Source organism: Nakaseomyces bracarensis (assembly GCF_045282275.1).
Source record: "Nakaseomyces bracarensis strain CBM3 chromosome Unknown Scaff10_0, whole genome shotgun sequence".
NCBI classification, from domain to species: Eukaryota; Fungi; Ascomycota; class Saccharomycetes; order Saccharomycetales; family Saccharomycetaceae; genus Nakaseomyces; species Nakaseomyces bracarensis.
Genome location: NW_027263956.1, coordinates 683545 through 698998, shown reverse-complemented (window position 1 = coordinate 698998; position 15454 = coordinate 683545). Strand labels below are relative to the sequence as shown.

Here is a 15454-nt window from a genome sequence, read left to right as displayed (position 1 = left end):
TAAATAGTTACGTATTGATTTTATTTTATGATGCGTTACAGTCATATACATAATTGTTTCTATCTACGGAATGAGATTTCACCACGACATAGTGGACAAGTATTATTACCTGAAGATCTGAACCATTTGTACAAACATGCACCATGGAATTTATTATTACACGTAGGACATGTCTTTGAAGGAAGTTTTCTATCAACAGCATGGAGAATAGAATAACAAATGGCACATTCTTCGAATCCAGAAAATTGGAGGTTCACGTTTTTGGTGAACAGCTCAAGAGAATCTTGAACAGAACCATTCATTCCTGTAATGACATGTTGAGTAGACATAATCCATTGTTTCCATTTTTGCTCACTGATACCAACCCTAGATACACCAACAACTTGGATGTTGCTTAGTGGATAATTCTCTGGTAACTTAAATAGAATCTCTAGTTTCTGTTCATCAATTAAAAATGAGGCTTTAACCTCATTTGTTTTCTTGTTTATTTTGATAGATAAAGAATCATCCTTAGCAGTCAGTTCTTCAATCTTACCCTCTACTTCTTTCAATTCGTTTTCAATTAAAATTGGTGATATAAACCTAGACACAAATTCATTAATCCTGCTAGCTAGGGACTTATTCCTAACATTCAAAAACCATTGGGCACTCATAGTTCCAGAGATATTGAAAATTTTGTACATTAGATGAACCAAAAGAATCTTACATTCATCATTAACATGATCGACATACATGGAGTTCAAACCACTGTTAATGTCATAGTTTGATATATCATCCAACTTCACAGTTTTCCAATAGTTAACATCATCAAAATCTATTTGATCAACGATAAAGTCTAATATCCCGTTAATCATATCCCTCTCTTTCAATTGTTCGATATATAACTCTCTCATATTGTATGAAACATCTTTAAAGTAGGTTAATGTCAAATACCAAGACCACAAATAGCCCAAAAAGCTGAACTGATTTTCGTATTCAAGATATTCCTTTGGGGCTCTTTCAGATAAAATATCGATCAGGTTTTGTGGAACTTTGAATTCTTCATAATCTTCATGACCATTATCATCGTCATTATCGGTAGAGTTAGCTTTGGTCTTCATCTTTTTCAATTCAAATTCAATTAAATTAGTTTGTTGTTTCGAAGTAATGAGACTGGATAGTATTGAAACCAAAAACCTTGATAGGTTAATATTCTTACTCCAGTCTTGTGAGGTAAAAGCTGCCATTAATTTTGGAAATAGATTTATTTGTTCGATTGTTCTTAGTTTATTAAATACTGTGGTTAAAGAACAAAAGTAAATATGAGTAACCGAATTATTGTGGAAATCTTTGTCATTTCTGAATATCATTTCAGAAAATCCATCCAAAATTTCCATAGTATATTCTCCTGTTTTGTTCCAGCTTTCCAATTCTTGACCTCTACGATCTAGTTCAAAAGTTTCATATCCAAGCTCAAAAGAAAACAATGTATCTTCTAGTAAACACATAGAATATCCGTCAGCTACCAGTCTTTCAGCCAAACGTGTAGCTGTGCTCCAAATTTCAGTAAACTGATTTTGGGAAAGCAATGTCCTGATAAATCTCATTATCATAAGTCTACAAATGACGAAACGATCATCAAAAGCTAAATCTCCGTCAAAAATATTTTCCAATAATTTTAATATCATATTCATTTTTGGTATAGGCACTAGAGAAATATCGTCATTTTCACTTTCAGTTGTAATCAAAGTGGTCAAAAGAGGAAGAAATTTGTACTCAAAATCAGCAAAGGAAATATCAGAGATTCCAATAAATTGGGAGATCAGAATTGTAAGACTTCTAGATAGTAATGATAATGGTATACATCCAACAACTACCTTAGTTATCATCGACGTATAGTATAAGATTTTGTCATCAACAGCTTTTTTCCTAACCAGGTGGGAGATGAGCTTCTGGTAAAGCTCAGCTATATCTCCTTTTTCTGTGGTTGATAAATAATCCTGTTCATTCAATAAGATTCTATATACTATCATTCCGGAATAATAAACAATGATATTATTAGAATCATTAAGACGAACTAGGTTTGTGACTAAGTTTTTATTTCCAAGAGGTATATTTACATCCAGTAGATATCCTAGTATTTCCTGGAATGAGGTCAACCTATTAGAATCTTTATAGATAACATTGTTGAAATCATGGTAATTGTCATCAGGTACCTCAGATAAAGCATTATAGTCAACAGCTATCTCTGACATCAAGGTCAAAAAGAACTGTAGGTCTTCTGTTTTTTCTTGCATGTTTTCGGTTATTAAATCATCAATGAAGAGTGCCCAGGTTAGAAATGGCCTTAAATTTTCATAGTTACCAGTTTGATCATCCTTATTTAAATAAAAGATATTCATACCTGCATTACCACTTATAGATATAGAAGAGGGCACCTCTATTTTGGGTAGTAATTCAAAAAGATTGTCCGGTACCAGTTTTTTCTTGAGATTAATGTCTTTGTCGAATATTTCTTTAGCAATGTTTAAATATTTTGTCGATGATGCAGAATTGTAGTTTTCTTTTATCTTTGATAATAGTGAGTTAATTACATTATTTCCAATTTGGTTTTCGGTGTTCATACTCTCTAAACAATCATGTAAGATGTCCAAATATTTTTCGTCATCTAGTTCGGTAGCGATACAACTGTAAAATTGGGCTTGCTCATACAATGATATTTTACATTCTTTCTTTAGAGTTTGGATATGTTCAGCAAACTTCAGAGTCATTTTTTCTTTTTGTGCTCTTTCAAATAGCCTTTGGATAGTATATTCATTGAGCACTGTATATTTAAACACAGTATCGATATCGTTAAAGTTTGCGTTTTCGATAATAGCATCAATAAATCCAATCACATCTTGTGTCCCCGACATATAAATAGCCTTGCAATAGTCCGCAGGCATAGACAATATAAGCTCTTTGATAGATTTGGGCGTTAATTGCAAAGCAATTGAACGCTCGATCAAATCATTGAATATCGATACATTCGTTGAATCAAATTGCTTAAGTTGTTTGGAGTATTCTTGAAAAGCATAATAAACTATTATTTGGTTTTCAGCGCATAAATTATTAACCCAGTTTATTAGTAGTTCAGTGATCCGTAAATAATATTCCGCATTAGAGTATTTCAGAACTGTTGAGAATAAGGCTTTGAGTTTCTCGATATCCATATCTGATTTCAAATTAGCTAAAGATACATTAATTAGTTCTGTTAATTTTGTGAGTTCATCATCGCTTCTCTTTGTACAAAAGTATATTGCAATCAAATTTTCAATGATTATTTTTTGAGCTTTGTTAAACTCTTTCTCATCGCTCAAAGTTTTTTCTATGTTCTCTAAAATTGTAGATACAGGAAGATTATTGGAAAATAATGCTTTAACACCATCTATTCTACTAATATTTGTAGAGCTACTTAATAGCTGCATTATCTCCTTAATTATGGTATCACTATTGTCAAGATTGAGATTTTCATTTATTTCCAGGTATCCAAACCAATATTCCATTAAAATCTTTTCCCCATCACGGCCAAGGAAGCGCTTCTCACACATTGAAGTATTAGCGTTTTTTATTATAGGTAGCCATTCCAAGTCGACATTCATTATATTCTGATCTTTTGTGGATAATAGCAAAGAAAACATCTCCCTGAAAAAACCAAGAGATGGCTGCTTTGATCCCACGGTGAGAAAGTTAATGAGCTTATCTTTATAGGATTTATCATATCCCCATATTTTACCATCTTTATAATTGTTCATCTTATTCAATAAGGACAAAATTTGTGGCGTCAGATAATCCACCTTTAGAATGTTTTTGGAACTGAATTGAGCCAAACTTTTCAATAATCTCTTGGCAACTAATTTCAAAACTGTTTTTTTCGACGATAGAAAACCTTTGTCATATAAGATTGTTGCTAGCTGAATGAGTGACTCATATATTTTAATATTCTGTAAGTTCTTGATATTCATTAGTTTCCAAACAGATTCTTCACTAATTATCTCCATAAACAATGTATTATCATTGATTACCGCCTCGTTCCTTAAAATTAGTTGTGACAACAGGTTAAGAACACTAACTAGAATCCTGTTGTATTTAAATTCAAGTTCATCTTTTGAACAGTATCTCTCATCTGATATCGTTTCTGCGTTTTCCACAATCAATGCCTCTTTGATTAAAAGCAATATGGGCTCTTCAAAAACTTTAAAAAGAGCGTTAATCTTATTCTCATCTCTATCAAAACATTTGGATAGCCCGTCCTTACAGAGTCTACTGACATTACCATCTGAATCAGAGGTTCCTAATAACAAAAAAGGCATAACATCCTTAAGGAATTTAGCCATTCCTTTCTTCATATTGAGAAGCAGAGTTAGAGTAACCTGTTCTGCTACCGTACGAATAATTTTTAATTCGTTCATACACATCTTTGAAAACAGTTGACTCCAACAAAGCATAAATATATCATCAAACAATGCTTTATTTTCATCATAATTTGCTACCAAACCTAGCAGTTCATTCAATGCTTTCTCCTTCGTAGTATCATCTCTCTTCATTAAGGATTTGAAAATTAATTTCAAGTCATTAGACTTAAGTGACTCCAGCAAGCTGACATCAGGATGACCATCATAATAATTCAAAGATATACGAACACCATTATGTCCCAAACCTTCATCCGAGGAGAATTTTTGAAAAGTATTAACACCACCAAATGACATGAAAATATTATTAAAAGTCCTTTTTAATGTGTGTTGGGATTTTGTAGCCGCTTTTCCTCCTTAAACCTCTTTGTTAAGCTATCAAAGAGATGTCACACTATCGCAATTGTTACTGATAAGCTAATATAACCAAATATCAATACGGCCAATACATTAATTAACTTTAATATTTGAAAAAAAAAAAAAAAAATTACATAGGATTTGAAAAAAAAAATGACGTCATCGAAAGCTAGCTGAATGAAATACAACAAAAAATTAATTGGACGAGTCCGGAATCGAACCGAAGACCTCTCCCATGCTAAGGGAGCGCGCTACCAACTACGCCACACGCCCATTGTAATTAGTTGAATAACAATGAAGGAGATACCTTTATAAATCGTAAGTACAGAGTCAGTGGCAAAGCAAGTTGAACTTTTTGAAAGGGTAACATTTGACTTCTACTAAGGTTCTGATAAGTAATATTCTTTCAATCACTTAAACACCTTTTTTCTCATCAAACAAGAATTAGTAAGCTTCTGTAGCTCAGTCGGAAGAGCGTCAGTCTCATAATCTGAAGGTCGAGAGTTCGAACCTCCCCAGGAGCAGTTTAATTTTTTTCCTTGTCTCTTTTTATTATTATTTTATTAGGGTATTAATGTTTAGTTACTAGGAATAGTGTATATGTTGCTAGGTTCATATTATGCAATGATTATAGACCTCATATAATATTTGATAATAAATAAATCATGCTCGTTAAAATGAAGAATATTGGTAAGTATAAAGTGAAACTAATTACAAAAGTCATAATATCAGTTTTTATATATGCAGGTTAATCTTGACATCCGCCACAAGGTCGGAGTATGAGTCCATAAGACTATTAGAATTCTCACTGTTTTCTTCTGCTACTTGGTTTAAGTCTGGTACGTCTTCCTCTGATTGCAACTTGATGAGTAACCTCTTGTCGAAATTTGCGGGGAACTCCCATTTCATTTGTATTACGAGGTCCATTAGGCCTCTATTTTCAAATCTGAAGCCTCCTTCTATAATTCGTTGGTACCAATTGTAGGCCTCTACATCGTTTCTTGTATTAATCATCCTTTTAACCATACTGTAGCATATGTGAAAGGTCAATGGATAACCGTTTTTATCCATTAATTCAAACAATTTCTCCAATTTATCAGAAGGCAGAAAATTATTGTTATAGATAATTATCGAAAAGGGGCATTTCTTCACGTTCTTCTTAATATATTTTATGAAATCTTGAGAGTAGAAATGTGTTAGGATGTTATATGCCAGTTGAGAGTTCTGTAGGCTGTAACGCGTATGGTACAATATTGTGCTAATGATACCCGTATCGTGTTTCGTAGCCGCTAAGAGTTTTTCATTATTTTGGCAATAACTAACATAATGTTCATAGAGAGAACGAATACATTTCTCGAATTCCTGTTGCGTCATTGTATTCGCACTTGTCGAAAGGAAAGACCTGTAAACTTCGGTCAAGATAGCTTTATTCATTACCCCTACAGGTCTGAGAGAATCAGAAGTCTTTTTCCCGGCAATATTTATCAATTCTTGACCCAATTCATGGTGATCTAATATCCCAGGTCTATCATGGAATATATAGTTCCAGAGCCCTAGCTCATTTAGTGTTTTAGCGGTCTTCGAAGTTTGATGTGTAGACAAAACGAAATTTGCTGTCAATCGAGGATCATTGAAACTTCGGAGAGTTGAGGTAATGGTCGACGCAAGAAACCTTCTGAAGACTTTGCTTCTTGAACCTTTTACATTTTGCAATGTTCGTAGTAATTCCAGTGTTAGATCTGGCATATTATTTTCCTTCAAGAGTAGCAGGTATAGATGTATCGACTTCATTATCGCAGTGCTAACCTCGGGGCTCTTCTCGAAAACGTCTACCAAGGAGCTATTCTTAATGTAATTTTGAACACTCTTGAAAGTCTTTATGAATACTTCGGTGTTACCGGAAATCAGCAGGTAGTACAACAGAGAGTTATTAAATTTCACATAGACCAGCTCTACGTCGCGTAAGCTCGTCCTATTCATCTCCTTAGGAGCCAGTGTGGTCATCTTCTCAGTCAACGAGGACAAATAGTACTTCACGTTCTGGAAGTTCTTCGCTTTAACGACGGAGTTAAAGATATGTAGCATGGTGTCAAAGTCGTGTAGTGCGTGAAACTTCTCCTTGAACAAGGGCACATGCTCCTCCTGGTTCAGGAAAACCTGGAACGTAGCTAGCTGAAACTCAACCTCGGACCCTTGCAACAACCGTCTGAACATCTTCTTACAGTGAATTGAGTCACTAAGAGCCACGTTATGCTCAATCAAGAACTGGTAGTGCGCATACGACTTCTCCACGGGGACATTGTGCCAGAACCACTGGTGTATAGAGTTGTCCAAATGTATTACTTGACCACGACCATCCTGGATCAATTTGTATACTTTTGCCAATTTTTCAGCAACACCCAAACGAGCTTTATCCTTAAGAACTTGAGTCAGAACCGTGTTAACAGTAATATTAGTACCAACACCAGCAATAGTAGCAGTAGCAGTAGCAGTAGCAGTGCTACTGCCACTACTACTGTACAGCCTTATACCTTTACTCCAGGAAACAGTATCACGTGACAACCAACGTCTCAGCCCCACGTACCTAGCACATCTGAGCATCCAGTCTAGTATGTGTGATTATAATGTTTTTATAATTGCCTCGTTGAAATATAATTGTTATAGCCATACTACATGTAGTACATGGTATTGACATGTTATATGGTTGATCGAAGGCTACCTGTTGTGTGTATGTAAAGTCCACAAAAGAAATTGAGTAACGAACGTAAAAACGTACATGTCATGTGATGCCACGTATAAACTGACATAACACGTGTATACGTATGCATTGACATGCACGTGTTTACGTACATAGCTACACAAAAAAGTGGCTGGGCACAGATCTTTTTTCTGTGTGCAGTGATGTTTCCTCTGCGGGCGTTGTTCTGTGTGAGGGGGGAGGAGGTCTTAGAACAGGCCGTAGCAAAAAGAGACGCATCAGAGGCACCCCTCTGATGCGTCTTCTGCGTTGTTTTGTCTGTGGGATATGTTAGATTGGTAATTTCCCACAGAAATGGGCGGAGAGAGTGGGGGGTGTTAAGGAAGATATAGAAAAATAAATAAATAATTAGAAAAGCTTTTTTATTCAGAAAACGCCGTAGGGAGGGTTCTATTTATGGCGATTTCAAGGTTTTTCCCTTTGTTATTAACTTCTAAAAGAAATTTTAAAAAAAAAAATTTAAAGTTGGAAATCGCAAGACGAAAAAAAAAACCAAAATAAACAAAAATTATTTCTTAGATATAAACAAGGAGGGAGAGCAAGGAGTCAAGAATAAGACAACCAGAGGCTAACAATCTGGCACGAATACAAGAAAGAAGGGAAGGAGATTCAATAATGAGTGTACAGAGGATGAATGTGTCTTCGATAAGGCTGCGTACGGTGAAGGAGGAGGTATCGGTAACTGATACGACGTATGATTCACATCATAGCGATCTGCAATTGAATGTGCCTAAGTCGAGGTCTCGGTCGCAATCGAATAGTGTGATCTCTGGGAGTAGTGGGTATTCTAGTAGTGGGAGGATCATAGGTGTGAATTCTGCGAGGAGGCCGAGTGATAATCTGTTGTTGCAGATAGCGTCTCACCAGGAATCTGACAATGACAATGACGACAATGACAATGACGACAATAACGAACATGATAACGATAATGACTCGGATGATGAGGCTATGGATGATGATCTTGATTTGCAAGAGGTTGATACGCCGTCAAAGCAGCCCGAGTATAGGAAACAGACGATACTGGTACACCCGCATCAGAATAACGTAAGTAGTAGTGGGCTGGCGCATCCGCGCCATAAGACTACCAGACCTACGTCAGATAACTCAATTACGTCTAATGATATCGAACTGTTCTCACCAAACCCTACGGATCTATCTTCTGGTTCCTCCGCGGAAGAGGAATACGATGAAACACACGAGCACTCAGTACTCTCGAATAAGAGTAACGCAACTGTGATTAACCGTAGCCTTTCGTTGTCTATCGATACAGTCACTAACAGAAACACTACAGATAATAAGCAAACGCCGACGAAGTACCTTCCGTTGGAATCGAACTCTGTCGGCATCGCAGAGACCCCAAAGGCAAGATACATGTTCACAAATATTATAAGAACCAGATCCCAATCGTCTCTGGTGAGCTCAGGGAACTCATCTCCATTACGATTCACTGATGGTTCTCCACAGAACAATAGACTTCCTTCCACGTCAAAGACATACTCCCATTCAAATAGTACTTCCGCGATTTTGCCAAGTACGCAACCAATGACACCTTCTCATAGATATAGACTCAGAAGAGAACTACGAGATGTAGCGCTACAGAACTCCATCAAACAAAAGGAAAAATTCTACGAGGAACAAGACACAAACTTGGACTTGAAGGACGACGGAGTCGATGCGTCTTTGATCTGGAACATCCCAATGGCCTCATACTCCACCAGTTCTTTCCTAAACACAACTAAGTCGCGCCACAGAGATAGTGATATAAAAGTGGTTGCTCGCAATACTCCAACCGTTGAGAATAAAGTGGACCACCCTGCTCGCAAATACCCACAAAGGAAACCTATCAATTCATTAAGCCAACCAAACTTGCCCAGCTTAAACAACAACAGGCCACTAAGGAGACCTGCTACAGTTACAAGTCTAGAAGATATCCCTGCTACTCCAATTCCCGGTTTATCTAATATGTCGGATACCGAATTTATGCAGGAGACCATGCAAAACTTATCAGCAGTTTATTTACACTCACAAGAGGCTAAATCTAAGGGAAAGCTCGAAGAAAGAAGGGACTCAACCCAATACCTACCTATGATCATGAAAGAACTAAGTGATAAAGGTATGGAAGACTTAGTATTAGTCTCGGAAAAGAAGCTAGAAGCTGTTAGTTCAACTAGACCTAGCTATCTACCACCGAAAAGTCAAAAGGAGAAGAAAATACACGAGTACCAGCTAGCCAAGTTCATTGAGATGGCTTCTTCAGATCAACTTGAAAGGAAAGCCAAGCAAGAGAAGAAAATAGCTAAAACGAAAATAAACCGTGAAAAGTATTTAGCTTTGCTTAACCGTGGGATCACAAGAAAGTCATCTTTATATGAATTGAAGAAACTCGTTTGGGAAACACCAATCAACGATGAGATTAGACTAGACGTCTACCATCTACTTCTGGAAAGTGATGCTCGATTGATTAGTTCCTCCTACGTCGAACGTTTTGATTATTTAAAAGGAATTCTCGATGGTATGGATTTTCCAACTGATAAGGAAGCTGAAATCCAACAAATAGTTAACAAAAGCATCAAAACTAAAATTGGAAGTAACCTTGAGATAAAAGAAGATCTATATACTTTATTAAAGTTGAAATCTATTTCGAAGCAAGGACTCAACATCGGAGATGCTCTAATTTTCCATTATTTCTTACACAGCAAATCATTTAAAGAACTAAAGGATATCTGGGAGATCTCTAACGTTATCCAGATGACCTGTTTTAATGATATTTGTAAGGAGAAATATGACCAACGTATAGTGGACAAGCGTGGAGTCACAGCAAGAATTGTACGCAACCCAAGCTTCAAATCTGAGTTCAATAGCTCGACGATGAACTTCAGCACCTGGTGGAATATCATAGCCCGTATGGATTCCAGCTTGTTCATGTGGCTCATGGATATTATCGTTGTAGAGAATAGCCAATGCTTCACGAAGAGATCTATTAACAAAGAGCAATTCAAAGGAAAGAACTGGGAATACTATTTTTCAAAGTATGTGGTAACAAACTACCGTATATTAGCCTCCTTCGCTGCACTTGTATTGCTAGATTACCATTTCGGTTTCAATGATCTAAAACAGCTAGAAAACGTATCAAATAAAAAATTCTGCATACCTCTGTACACAGATGACATCGAGACAAGAGACGATATCAATAGCTCTTTTGTTAAAAAATGGCTCCATCAATACAAAAAGTACTAAATTTTATATCACCGTCCCCCCCCCATCCCCGGTCCAATGTCATCTGGACCTATTTCATCCCATACCATAACCAATAATTACAACAACAATTTCATGATAGCATCCTTTTTATTCCTTCTATTCCATTAAAATTCCAATTCTTCCATTAAGTTTGCAATTTTGATTATACATGCAAGAGCTTGTAAGTCTTTATTTTTCTTTTCATTTAATCTATTTTGATATTTTTGTTTTTCTTTTACTTATAGACAAGGTAATATTCTTATTTAATAAAAAAAAAAGCTTAAGGAAAGAGAGGCTTAGAAACCCAAAAAAAAGTATTTGTACTTTGATAAAAATTAATACATTTCATTTATTACTTCACTTCTTTATTTAATATAATTATATTTATTCATTTTATTCAATATTTTATAATATCCACTAATTCTTTCTTTCTTTTTTAAAAGGGCTGCCCAGAGTCATTTTTACATTGAAAAATGAAAAATAAAATAAAATTAAAACATTAAGAAGCTATCAGCCAATAGTTTTTTAGTCACTGTAGTATAGCTATTAAGCACTTTTAATTAAGAACTGGATTTCAGTATCTGTTAGTTGTGTTACTATTTTCTACCGTTTTGCCCCTTATCAATTTAACTTGCATATCGAGATACTTTTCCTAATATCTCCCTTTTCTTCCAAAATAAATACTACTGAAGCATAAAACTATGTCATGTAAAAGGTCTATATGGCCTTTGATTTCTAATATCAATGGCTCAGTATCGTTTCTGAGCTCTTTTGTCTCGCTATTCCCACAAATTATAGAGACGTATAAAGATAAGACAGTGGAAGGTTTGTCACCGTTGTTTCTTATGTGTTGGCTATGTGGTGACATTACTTCGTTAATAGGTGCTTTGATGACCGGACAGCTAAAATTTCAGATAGCGTTGGCTCTCTATTTCCTATTCAATGATCTTTTTGTATGTTGCCAGTACTACTACTACGGGGTGGTACATGAAAACAAACTGGCCACGTTGGGCCATGAACCGGTCCCAGTTATCAGTTCATTAATCGATGACGGTATAATTAATATTGAAGATGAGGTCAATGATCCAGAACGGTTGGAACAGTCTCTTAGTGGGAGCAGACTAAGCAACACGAGTAACTTTAGTGGTAGCCGTGCCACGAGGTCGCTACTAGCAAATGCTTTGGCCTCTGTCGGGAGCGCAAACGCTTACAGTACAGCTACAACACGTCCTCCACCATCGAACACTCCTGTGCCCGGTAGCCAGATGGGTATTACTCTCTCATGGCTAGGCGCATCCTTCTATGTTGGTGCTAGAATACCGCAACTTATCAAGAACTACCAGAGAAAATCAACGGACGGTCTATCACCTTTCCTCTTTGCCACGACCTTATTGGGCAATATTACATACAATTTCAGCATCTTCACGAGTTGTAATTTCATTGAATCAGATGATAAACTAGGATTCATAATGAACGAAATGCCGTTCATTTTCGGAAGTGCCGGTACAGTAGTCTTCGACCTGATCTACTTTTACCAATACTACGTTCTCTACTCCAAGGATTCCAAACTCAGAGAACTCGAAAGAGAAATATACGAGGGATCCGTTGAGGAACCCGATGAATCATCAGCCTTAATTGAACACTAATCAACGGAAGTAAACAAACAAAGAAACAAATAGAGAATATTTTCCATCTTCAAAGTATTATTAGAATGTCTCCCCCCAAGTATTCTGAGTTGTATTCGTACCGTAAATGCATGATTCATTGTCATGCCATTTTTTCCAGGCCTCATTCAGCAAAGAGCATTGGATTATATGGCTTACTTTCCACAATCCATTGCGTTTGTGATGATTAGTACTACTCTACCATCAGATCAATATTAACAATAACCAATACCAAGGTAATAAAAGTTTGAAAGACCAATATATTTAACATTAATAGAGGAATGACTATGATAATATCACGTGATCACAATGTGCCCGCATTTTTTTTTTTTTTTGGATTTTTTTTTTTGGGCTCTCATCGAGCCATTTAAGCAAATCAGTAAGGTGCGTATTTGAAAAAGGGCATATTGGGATAGGAGTATTAGACATTGGGGAGAGACACCTTCTCTCTTGGATCAAGTAATCAAGGCCTATTGTATTTAATAGGGTTATAAAATTATACCACGTTGACGTCCTTAGTATTCAAACGATTTATAGGTAAGATGCCACACAACAGAGTGACTATCATTGGTTCTGGGCCAGCTGCTCACACTGCTGCCATTTACTTAGCTAGAGCTGAGATGAAGCCCACTATGTATGAGGGTATGTTGGCTAACGGTATTGCTGCTGGTGGTCAATTGACTACCACCACTGAGATCGAGAATTTCCCTGGTTTCCCAGAGGGTTTGACTGGTACTGAGTTGATGGACAGGATGAGGGCCCAATCTGCCAAGTTTGGTACTGAGATTATCACTGAGACTATTTCTAAAGTTGATTTGAGTGCTAAGCCATTCAAGCTGTGGACTGAGTTCAACGAGGATGGTGAGCCAATTACTACCGATGCCATTGTGATGGCCACTGGTGCTTCTGCTAAGAGATTGAGCTTGCCAGGTGAGGATAAGTACTGGCAGCAGGGTATTTCTGCTTGTGCTGTGTGTGACGGTGCTGTTCCAATCTTCAGAAACAAGCCACTTGCTGTGGTAGGTGGTGGTGACTCTGCTTGTGAAGAAGCTGAATTCTTGACTAAGTATGCTTCCAAGGTTTACATGATTGTCAGAAAGGACCACTTGCGTGCCTCTACCATCATGCAAAGACGTGTCGAGAGAAACGAAAAGATCGAGGTCTTATTTAACTCTGTTTCCCTAGAGGCTAAGGGTGACGGCAAGTTCTTGACTGCTCTAAGAATAAAGAACGTCAACACCAACGAAGAGAGCGACTTGCCAGTTAATGGTTTGTTCTACGCTATTGGTCACAACCCAGCTACCGATATCGTCAAGGGTCAAGTTGATACTGACGAGAGTGGTTACATCAAGACCGTGCCAGGTACCACTTTCACTTCTGTTCCAGGTTTCTTCGCTGCTGGTGATGTGCAAGACTCTAAGTATAGACAAGCCATCACTTCCGCTGGTTCTGGCTGTATGGCCGGTCTAGATGCCGAAAGATACTTAACTGAATTGGAGTAATTTACTCTTCTAAAAGAGGCCTCTACAAATATGTTCTTATATAATCAATAATAATACATAAATTACTATCTGTTGTTTTTATACTGTACTTCTTTTTGAACAATAATTATATAAGCTACACGAATTGTTTGCTCAGATGTTACTTTGCTTTGCTCAGTTCACGATAGCGACCAACTTATAAAAGGTATCTGAAACATTTAGGAGGTATTATACAAAAATAAAACAAAGAATAAACTTAAATAAATATATCTATATCTTAGAATATAGATAAATATTTGTACACTTTCAGCTCAGTGTTTCCTAGCTTGCAATCTCTTCACTTCTTCTTCCATTTTCTTGACCTTAGACTGCAGGTCTTCCAAGTCACCATTTAATCTGCCTCTTTCGTTAATGATATTTTGTTCCCATTGCCTGAACCTTTGCTCTTCGGCCTTGACTTGATCTGTGAAGTACTTTTTTAATGCGTTTTCTTCTTCCTTATACTTAGGGTTATGGGACATCTTTCTAGCTGGTGTTCTTGCAGGTAACAGTGGGTTCTTTGAACCCTCGTCATCGTTTTCCTCGACATCTCCCAGCCTAACTCTTCTATAGTTCTCGTAATGTACTTCCTCCGTTGTTAGGATCAGATCTAACATGTATGTACCCAGTAACAAAGCTCTTAGCTTTCTGAAGTCACAGTGTTCATCGTTTTCCACTTCCACAACACCCCATGGGTACTTCCTGGCTAAGACCACATTTCCTGAGTTGTTCTCATATTTATCCTCGGAACCTATCACTGCAAATGGCATAGACTCAATAAGCTGCCTAGCGTGCTCCAAGGCAGGCGTATTGCCAGAATCAATGGTTGATAACGCGCCGTTGGCAGCGCTTTCGTAGTCCAAAGGTGGTGTGAATATAGAAATCTCCTGAGCCTCGATCACTTGTCTAATTCTGGACTTGAACAACAGCATCTCCTGCGCTGTCAGCGTATCAGCCTTTGCAATGACAGGTATTAGATTGCATCTCACGGAAAGGTGTCTCATAGTCTGCACGTCGAGAGGCTTCAAACCATGAGCAGTTGGACGTATGAAGTACAGCACCGCGTGTACCCTGAAATCGAATTTAGTGTCTCTAAACGGTTGCTGTTCCTGTCTCATATACGAGTCGTACTGGTCATCTATGAAGTCCACCACTTGTTGCCATGTCTTGTTATTGTCGATACTATCACCGAACCCTGGGGTGTCGATAACGTTAAACCGCATTGAGAAGTTCTTCTCGACCAATTGAGCCCTGATAACCTCGATATCCGTCGTCTTCTGAGCATAGTTACGTCTAGCGACTTTCAACTTCAAGGACGTCTGGAATAAAGTGTTGATGAAGGTGGTCTTCCCCAGCCCACTCTCACCACACACCATCATATTGAAATTTCCACCTTCATCACTGACACGTCTAAACACTTGGTTAGGCAAGCTACTAATCCCTAAAGCCTCCACAGTCATCTTACTCTTTTAATTTTGAATCTACTTT

General features: G+C 37.2%; 6 protein-coding genes across 6 annotated transcripts; 3 read left to right on the top strand and 3 right to left on the bottom strand.

Moving 5' to 3' along the window:
* Positions 1 to 59: 59 nt before the first annotated feature.
* RKR1 (ubiquitin-protein ligase RKR1) lies at positions 60 to 4727 on the bottom strand (the record flags this gene model as incomplete). Its single annotated transcript, XM_071053094.1, has 1 exon — positions 60 to 4727. The coding sequence occupies one exon, from the start codon at positions 4725 to 4727 to the stop codon at positions 60 to 62; it is 4668 nt and encodes a 1555-aa protein (XP_070911344.1).
* Positions 4728 to 5522: 795 nt separating this feature from the next.
* Positions 5523 to 7388, bottom strand: ATP22 (Atp22p; the record flags this gene model as incomplete). Its single annotated transcript, XM_071053093.1, has 1 exon — positions 5523 to 7388. One exon carries the CDS (start codon positions 7386 to 7388, stop codon positions 5523 to 5525), a length of 1866 nt encoding a protein of 621 aa, XP_070911343.1.
* A 772-nt stretch (positions 7389 to 8160) lies between these two features.
* On the top strand, positions 8161 to 10782 carry SBE2 (Sbe2p; the record flags this gene model as incomplete). Its single annotated transcript, XM_071053092.1, has 1 exon — positions 8161 to 10782. One exon carries the CDS (start codon positions 8161 to 8163, stop codon positions 10780 to 10782), a length of 2622 nt encoding a protein of 873 aa, XP_070911342.1.
* Positions 10783 to 11483: 701 nt separating this feature from the next.
* On the top strand, positions 11484 to 12428 carry YPQ2 (Ypq2p; the record flags this gene model as incomplete). The annotated part of the gene is made up of 1 exon (XM_071053091.1): positions 11484 to 12428. One exon carries the CDS (start codon positions 11484 to 11486, stop codon positions 12426 to 12428), a length of 945 nt encoding a protein of 314 aa, XP_070911341.1.
* Positions 12429 to 12988: 560 nt separating this feature from the next.
* Positions 12989 to 13948, top strand: TRR1 (thioredoxin-disulfide reductase TRR1; the record flags this gene model as incomplete). Its single annotated transcript, XM_071053090.1, has 1 exon — positions 12989 to 13948. The coding sequence occupies one exon, from the start codon at positions 12989 to 12991 to the stop codon at positions 13946 to 13948; it is 960 nt and encodes a 319-aa protein (XP_070911340.1).
* A 290-nt stretch (positions 13949 to 14238) lies between these two features.
* Positions 14239 to 15426, bottom strand: RNJ42_02924 (septin family protein; the record flags this gene model as incomplete). The annotated part of the gene is made up of 1 exon (XM_071053089.1): positions 14239 to 15426. One exon carries the CDS (start codon positions 15424 to 15426, stop codon positions 14239 to 14241), a length of 1188 nt encoding a protein of 395 aa, XP_070911339.1.
* Between the last annotated feature and the right edge of the window lie 28 nt (positions 15427 to 15454).